At 43.0% G+C, this 9,161-nt stretch overlaps 1 protein-coding gene across 1 annotated transcript in view; it reads left to right on the top strand.

Annotated features, from left to right (window-relative positions):
- The window catches only part of LOC104965284 (epithelial discoidin domain-containing receptor 1-like), a 59,447-nt gene that overhangs the window by 25,389 nt on the left and 24,897 nt on the right, over positions 1 to 9,161 (top strand). The window contains exons 4-6 of the mRNA XM_010794242.1: positions 1,046 to 1,148; positions 2,437 to 2,625; positions 6,788 to 6,917. Of these exons, the coding sequence (XP_010792544.1) occupies positions 1,046 to 1,148; positions 2,437 to 2,625; positions 6,788 to 6,917 (422 nt within the window). The remainder of the gene's footprint in view (positions 1 to 1,045; positions 1,149 to 2,436; positions 2,626 to 6,787; positions 6,918 to 9,161) is intronic.

Here is a 9,161-nt window from a genome sequence, read left to right as displayed (position 1 = left end):
AGTGCTCGCTTACGTCCCTCTGCTCTCGTGGGAGCGGGCTTGATTTGCTGTATATTTGGAGTTGGGGAGGCTTCAGTTTCACCGTTAATGTTTGGCTGGGACTCTGTGGGCCCGGGCAGCAGCCTCTCTGTTTGTTTATTCTTAAAAAAACATTCTGCAGCAGTTGGCCCGTGCCAGTCGATGACGATTTTAAAGGTCCACCTATTATGCAAAATCCACTTCCTTCATGTCTCTTCTACTCACACGTGTCCCTCTTCTTCATGTCTCTTCTACAACAAATGGCTGTCCCCTCTTCTTCAGGTTCTTCTACCTCAACATGTGTCCCCTCTTTCTTCATGTCTCTCTCTACATCACATGTGTCCCTCTTCTTCATGTCTCTTCTACATAACATGTGTCCCCTCTTCTTCTGTCTTCTTCTACATCAACATGTGTCCCCTCTTCCTCTGTCTTTCTACATCAACTGTGTCCCTTCTGTGGAAAAGGACTCTGAATAGTTTCAGGGAACAAAGATTCTTCTCTCTTTTTGATCCATTTATATAAAAACCTGTCTGAAAATGAGCTGAACAGATTTTGGCCACTTTATGATGTCATAACGATTTGTTGGCTTGTGTAACCATTAGCCAATCACCAACCAAGGTAACCCCCCCCCCCCCACCCTTATCACCTGAATCTCCTCCTAGAGCACCATTGAGTTCTTTCGAACCAAATCTCTCTCAGAGGGGCGTGGGGAGGGGCTCCTTATTTTCATCTAAAGTAACAGACAGAGCACTTTTGAAACAGGGCTGAAACAGAGGGGATTATGGGTAATGCTGCAATGATCCGGTTGGTGTTTGGAGCCAATCACTTCAGAGACATGTTTTATATATATCTGAGACCTATAATACAGTTTTGAAAAACAGTATAATAGGGGACCTTTAAAGTTGGAAAGCTGCTAATGAAAAGCTTCAGATGCAGCAGGTCTGTCTTTTTAAATAGAAAACTAAAATATCTTTTGTATTCCCAATAGCATGAATAATCTTGAAAATATGTCCATGTTTCTCTGCAGATGGTTTGAAGGCTTACACGGCTCCAGTGGGTCACGTCATGCACCTCTCTGGCATGCCTGTCTACCTGAATGACTCCACCTATGATGGGAGCACTGAGCAAGGGTAAGATATTCAACCTCTCTTTGTTTCACCATTTTCATTTCTATGTATGAGACGGTATCTCATCTCCATACATTCCTAGAAATTGCTGCTTTTGGATATTGTTTGCATGGAAATGCGAGATGAAACAATGCAAATGTGACCAAAATAGAATTCAGAAGGGGTTACAGTGAACATTGTGGAGTGATCAGTGGAATATCAAACTCCCCTCAGCAGCACTCATCACATCTGTTAGCACTGAAGTGGGGCTCAGCCAAATCCTTCCTTGAAAGTTTATTCTAGTGTCCGCCTAATCGAAAGGGAATGACGTTATTTCTGTTAGTTGCTCAGGGATTTGAGGCGTGTTTCCTGGCCGTAATGTTTTGGCAGGGAGTGAAGGAGGGGTGAACTCTGAGTTGGTGGGGGTCCTGCACGAGCATGGCTGTGAGGGTAATGGGGCTGAAATGTTTTGCTAGCGAGTAAGCTAACACGTTTGATGTAATCCAGACTTATCTGTAGCAGATGTGTGTAGTTCGCAGTGTGTGAGTAGGTGTGTGCGGGCCTGCATGTGCATCTATGTATATATCATATGCTTATTTATGCACCTTTGCATGCCTCTACATGAATACATTTGTAAATAGAAAGTGACGGCGGTCCACAGTGCAGCACTATTCCTGCACAAAACTACACGGTAACTCAGTGTGGTTTAGTTTACATCAGAATAGGATGCTTGTTAGAGCCACTTGAGCACATATTTATATATCTGGGAACAAATATTTATCTTGGCATGACAGATTACATAGTTGTTGAATACCATGTATAATTTGTATATATTGATATAGGGGGACTATGTCAAAGTGCTATGTCAAATTTGATTATTTACGACAGGTGTTGTTTTTTTAACTTTGAACTTTATGCATTGAATAAATGGCTACTATAATCCATTAGTTGTTATGACCTTAAGCAAAAGTGGTGAAATTTAAGAATCAGGTTTATTGCCATGTAGGTTCACACATACAGTATTAGCTTTGGTGAAGATGTATGCAACAATACACACTTTATAAGGATATAAGTAGTAAGAGAGAGATACAAAAATTCAACAATTTTGAAGAGAAAATAAAAGGGGGAAAAAGGGTTAGGGTTAAGATATATTGTTATACAGAAATGAGAAAAATATTCAAATTTAAAATACTGATTCCTTGAGTCCAGATAGAACAATATTCCGGTCCTAATAATTACAGTCTACATTGATCAACACGTTGAGAAAAACCTACATTTACAGGAAGCTTACCTCTATACTGTGTGTGTGCAGGATGCAGTTCGGAGGCCTGGGTCAGCTGTGCGACGGCGTCCTGGGAGGAGACGACTTCATGCAGACTAAAGAGCTGAGGGTCTGGCCCGGGTACGACTACCTGGGCTGGAGCCGGGAAGCCCTCGGGCAAGGCAGCGTGGACATTGAGTTCGACTTTGAGAAACCACGCCTCTTCAACAACATGCAGGTAGGCAGTGAGAGTTTGTGTCATGCTTTGTTGTTTGTGTAAACAAATGAGAGAGGGTTATGCAGGACATTGTAACCCCACTGCAGTCTCACAGTGTGGAGCTGCCTGTAAATCAATCACTGTCAGAGATCTCATCCAGGATAAAGTTTCCTCTCTGTGTCCTAAGATTTCTTTTAAAAAATATCCTCTAATATAAATTGCAAGGCAACTCAATTTGTCCACAATTAACAGATAATGCAGAATCTACAGACTCAAGTGTTCACAATCAGTCTCATCTAAACCCAATCTAAATTTGGTGTTGTGTGTAAATGAATGTAAGAGTGTTATGCAGGACATTGTTATCCCATTGGATTGTTTTGTCTGTGACATTGATCCAAAAACACTGTCTCTGGCCTTGTAGTTAAGACACATACTGTATCTTTTTAAAAATGGAAAATCACTGATTAATCTACAAGTAGTTTAGGCGGTGTTTACACGGGAACAAAACAGGTTTTATCCGCTACTTTTCTCTCGCGTATAGCCCGTTCGTTCACACGAGGCCGTAACGGAACCGCGGAAACGGACCCCGCAAACGATAACGGGTCCCAAGGTGGATAGATCTGCAAACGGAACGCTCTGGGGGGCCAAACGGCTCCATGTGTACGCCTCTATACGATCATTTTCTGATAACGATGAAGCCATAGCCCCACCTCTGCTGCTCACTGCTGGAGCACTAGCAGTAGCTACTGTCAGTAGCTACTGCTAGTGCTACTGCTACTGCTACTGACCATGCTACAGATGTTAGTGCAAAATCTACAGCTCCTCTACCACAACCATCAGCAACAAGTGGACATGGAGAATTACATGAACAACATGTTGCTAAATCTACCGCGGGGCATAAACAGAAGGGCAACCATGGCAACCATGCTCGGTGGTCTTCTTTGCTGCTTTTGGTGTATTTTGTGGCAGAAGTACAGCGCCACTTACAGGCCCGGCATATGTACTACAGCGTTTCCAGTGGTCTCGTGTGAACGGACACGTTAAATGACCGAATGCGTGTGAACGGAAGACTTTTTTGAGTTTGCGCTCCCGTGTAAATGGGGTCTTAGTTGCATTGTATTATTTTCTTTCCATTTTTACAGCTTGCATCAAAACGGTGAACCATCCACTCGAAGCAAAACTAATCTCAGAGAACAAGAACTGTTCATAATGTCAACTTTTCTTGTTCCAGTCTTACACTTTCTCCTTTTCTTTGACCTCTGATTGTAATAAGGTCCTGTGTAAATAAGATTGCCTCCCCCTAGACGAGATGATTAGATTTTAGAGCAGCTTGATGCATAAATCTGCATATTAAAGAAGTGCGGCTGATTATATTGAACTTTATAACTCCTTTTATGTTTGAAAATGAGACCTTGTTAATGATAACCATATGTTACGTGAAGACAAGTATGCAGACAAAGACCTTTTATAATGACTACCTTAATTTGGTTAATTAATTGAGTTTATGGCAGGACATTAGGCTGAGTTTCTTTCCGCATCTGATGAAACTCCTTTGCAATTCGCACAGCTCGACGGCCTCTCAGACGAACTCCAGCGCAGAGTTATGGGCTGCCATCTCGTCAGAAAGCAACACTCTGGCTGGAAAAGCTCTGCAGCCATTTAATTAGTTTGAATGTGCCATTGTTTACCATGGGACAGTGCGTCTGGGTCCACCGCGTTGCATCACAGTTTTGTTTGTGTGGCTTTTGGGGTTAGTTTGTGGAGCAACAGAGGGGGAACGATAATATGAAGCAACCCAGTTTGAGTTATAACTGTTGTCTCGTTGGATGCGGGTAGGAATGTCGGTTAGGGTGGGATTTGTCCTATACATATTAAACAGTCCCCTAGTCAGTGTGACATGTAATCTCTGTGGCTTTTGGTTTTGACTGCGATCCAACATTTCTAAAATGTTTCCTCAGCTCTTTTTTTGTCTTTGCACATTCATTGTTATTCCAGTGTTTCTCAGTTACCTTTTGAAATGGTTCCCTGCGGTATTCCCTTATCCTGTTTTTCCTGCCTTTTCCCCTGTGGTTTCCCTCACTAACCTCAGCTGACACACACCGTTATGCTGGCCTGGCAGAGCGGATATGTCGGACACACGGGTCAAGTAAATACAGAGTGGGAACCTGAAGCTAATTCAGGCTTGACCTGTGTCTGTAGTTCCTAAACTTTCACCTAATCACGCTCCCAAAGGGAACCCTGCTCTCTGACCTTCTGTTGCATGACTTACACTTCCTGCAGGACCTTTACCACACTGGGCACCCTCTGATTTGCCTTTTGTAAAGATCAGGTTCTGTCCTCTGGGAATTTATGTAACTTTTCATTGTAAGCGCAAGTGAAAGCTAGGGGAAACAGAAAGATCAGAGGAAGCTCATAATGTACGTTAGATTTACGATGAAACAAGTGAAACATAACTAATGCAGCATTATGTTCTCAAATTAAGTTTTGGGCAGGTCATTGGAGCTGTTTCCCCTGAAGGAGCAGTGCATTACTCCATCACTCTAGTTCTGTCGACTTAATAGACCTGTGTGTGTGTGTGTGTGTGTGTGTGTGTGTGTGTGTGTGTGTGTGTGTGTGTGTGTGTGTGTGTGTGTGTGTGTGTGTGTGTGTGTGTGTGTTGAAACAACCTCCCACCTCCTCCTTACCTTCCCATCTCTGAGATCTACAGTTTTGACCTCTTGCTTGTTTAACTCCCTCTTCCTCCTCCCTCCAGCCACGATGACGCCTCGTACATCAGCTTTTATGGATTCCTCTCTCTTTGGCCTTTCTCTGCTTGTAAAGATGTATCATCTGCTCTCCTCCATCGGTCTTCTGTCATCGTTTTCTTTTCCCCCTCCTGTGTCTAACTTGTATTCTTGCTCAGCTCTGAGTCGTGCCAAAGCAATTACGGTTGAAACGGGAGGAAAATGTGTCATTAATTGTTGTGAGTTAATTTAATCTCTTTGTGTTTCCAGGAAGTATGAGTGATTAGAGCCCTATCTCCCCTGAGTTGGTCACTTGTTTGCATCAAAGTCAAAATCAACTTTATTGTCAATCTTTCAGTTTGTGTGAACAGACCGAGAGATCGAAATACCGTTTCCAACAATCCCGAATACAAAAATACAAATATGTATAAAAATGTGTATCCTATATACACACAATCAAAAGACACATTTATACATATGCACACATTAAAGGTGGGGTAGGTAAGTTTGAGAAACCGGCTCGAGATACACTTTTTGTTATATTCCATGGAATGCTCTTAACATCCCAATAGGTCCACTTCAGATATTCATTGCTATCATGCTATATTTGAATAATATAGTGTAGGACCATACCTATATAAGGCATATTTATACTTTTTATTTTTCAAAATATCAAACAGATCATGCATTTTAGCCATTCCTCATTTCGCTCAATTTAACACTGTCTTTGGATGGGCTGATTCTGTGAGAACAGCACCATCTACAGGCCTGGCATATGTACTACAGCGTCTCCAGCGCTTTCCAACGGCAATGTCCGTGGCTGTCTCCTCCTGATTGGTGGAGTTGGCCCAATAGCCGTAGCGCCACTTCTGTGACGTCATAGAAGTGTTCAAATCTGGATCAGTCTGTATCAGATCCGTTGCAGCCCCTTTTTAAGAGATTTGGGTATGGAGGAAAATAGAGGGGGTTGTGTTTTCTGACACTTGGTGAGTTCCCTGGAACACCGGGGACACATATTCATGTATAGAAGACGTACAAAAGTGCATTTTGCATGATAAGTCCCCTATAAGTGCTTTGAGCAGCAAAATCCATAAAAAAAAATGTCATCTGTGGAAGCAGTAGTGTACCTGTAAGAAAAGCTTGACGACCCAATCATCTCGAGCCGGCACCGGCTAAAATAACTGGATTGGACCTACCTGCCGTTCAGCCTTCCATATGTGCACAAACTTATCTCGTGCACCTCATTGGTCATGTGCACGTTCAGTGTGTGTTGGGAAGGAGGGGGCTCTGTAAGGAAGTGGCAGTATTTTTTCCCCACCTTTAAGATTCCAAAAACACACCAATCAGATACAACAATTGTATATACAAATATGCATTCTAGGCTCGATTCATTCAGGTGTGTAGATATATACTAAAGCCTAACTCTTCCTCTTTCTCTTTCTCAATCTTCCTCCTCTAGTGTGCACAGCAACAACCCGCCACACTCAGGGCGTGCGAGGTCTTCGCAAAGTTGGAGTGTCTCTTTAAGCCCAGCATCCTGCAAGCCGTCGGTCTGCGGCCCTCACAGCTGGCCCGTGCCCACTGGCCGCATCTGAAGGACCCCTCTCTCACCCATCTACCCCCCGCTGGGCGGCCGGGCCCGCTCAGATCCCTCCTCTCGCAAATTCTACTTCGCTTTTTGGGATTCGGGGATGGCTGCTCATCAGCGAGATATCCTTCCTCTCTGGTAAGAAACCACGATGAGGTGAGAAGTTTGTTTTCAACCCTCCTGTCGTGTCTGTGTCTCCCCCTTACCTTTGGTGTTGCTGGGCAAATTCTGAACGGGTCGGGTCTTAACTGCTGGTTACACTTAGACAGACAACACTCGTTTTGTGTGTAAGTTGATGAAAACATTAATCTAGGGGTTACACTATTCCATTCTCCTGTGGAGGTTTTTTTTGAATCGGAAAACACCCAGACTCTAGGGCCACATGTGTCAAACTCAACACGCGCCGGGCCAACATCAGGGCCATTGGTGGATTTCATTCCGGCCCGCAGGAGCATTTCTAACTTACTACCCTTAGATCTCGGCCCGCCGGTGATATTGCGCACGCTCACCTTCACTCAATCCTGAGGGTCTGCCTCAGCTCAGAACCTGACCCCAAAGAGTTGATGACCTTGCACCAGATGAGATCCAAGTATCTGCTTGACACAGTCACAGAAGCAGCAACCTGAAGTTAAAGGGATGTTTCCCTCTCCACTTTTTCTCTCACGACAACAGGAGCATGTTTGTTTTTTCTTTGAGGGAATAGTTTTGTTGAAGCGTGTTGGCCTGTGGGAAAAGTAATCAGAAGAAGACTCTGCAGCATAGAAGCCATCAAGAGATATCGGAATGCAACTGAGTATTTAATGTTTAATGTTGTTTTATAGGCAATAATTTAAGCTTTGTTAGTTCCAGGTTATAATATGTGCAATAAGTTCATTTTCAATAAGTTTGCTTTACAACATTGAACGCAGTCCGGCCCTCGACTAGTGCCCATTTTTTAAATGATTGGCCCACTGTGTACTTTGAGTTTGACACCCCTGTCTAGGGTTTACCAAAGCTTGAGACTAAACCCCTCAAAACTCAGGATGAGAAAGTCCCGCGTGATCAGCATTTTATGTTCAAAGTTCTAAGTGAGGATATCGTTTTTAAGCAATCAAATGTACAAAACACACATTGTTTTATGATCGTGAATGAAGTAAAAGTTATCAGATTCGACTCCTTCCAAAGCATGGACAGGAGGGTTAAATGTGAAGATTTGCGTTTCTGTGTGTAGATATTATTTTTTTGGAGGTCATGGGTAACAATGGTTTCAAATCTAGCAGCAGTCATGTACATGAATGAAACGTTTGTTTTGCTGTGTGCCTTTGAATTGGAACTTCTTTTTAAAGTCAAAGACTGCTCAGTACTTGGCAGAGATTCAACCACAAAACCATAATAGTTGTGTTCTTACAAAAAAACATTTAAATTTGCCTACCGTGAACTGTTCCCTTTATTGTATTATAAACACTCCCAATAAATGTAAAGTTGATCAGAATCATAAAGGTAAAATGCCTGTTGTCTCTATCTCCCCTATCCACCTGTGTACAGTCTGAAACAGACGGAAACGCAAACACAATGGGAGTTTGGGGATCTTCTGCAGAGATTGAGTCCTCTATCTGATGACGGAGCAGGCAAACGGATCCTCTCGCTCGTCCAAATAGATTGCGAAGACTAATGTAGAACTGTCCTCTCCACTTCACAAAACTCAGATCAGCAGTTTGCGTGACAAGAATCGCGCAATGTGCTCAGTGATACAACCGCCTCCACGGTAGGGGCGCGAAATCTATTCCTCCCCAAGCAGCGGCCTGGCATGTCTCTGGACTCGAGTCGACAACAGAAAACTGTGGCGCTCCAGAAAAGAATGGACACATAGTGCTTCCATTTAAACATATGTGCGCAACTTAAAAAATACTATGAGATGTTTCTTTTGGAGCACTTAGTGCTTCAAGCCAATTGTTACACCTTTTGTTCCTGTGGTGGTATTGGTATTTATTGTCTGCGGTGATGATTTAATATCTTTCAAGTAAAGTGTAGCATTATGTTGCAAATATAGAGTCTACACACCAAATCTCTGTCATTCTCAATGTTCTTTGATGGGACAGATACTGAACATATTGGTTGTGTCGCTCTGAGTCAGACTTGTCGATGTTTTGCAGCAACTCACAATCAAGCAGCATGTGTTGCTTTTAAACCTTCTAAAACGTAGGGGCAGCTCGATTATGGCAAATATAATCTCGAATTTCGTAAATGTAATGCATACTTGTATTTCATA

Source organism: Notothenia coriiceps, unplaced genomic scaffold (assembly GCF_000735185.1).
Source record: "Notothenia coriiceps isolate Sejong01 unplaced genomic scaffold, NC01 NC01_scaffold00037244, whole genome shotgun sequence".
NCBI lineage: Eukaryota > Metazoa > Chordata > Actinopteri > Perciformes > Nototheniidae > Notothenia > Notothenia coriiceps.
This window is presented reverse-complemented; position numbering and strand designations above follow the sequence as displayed.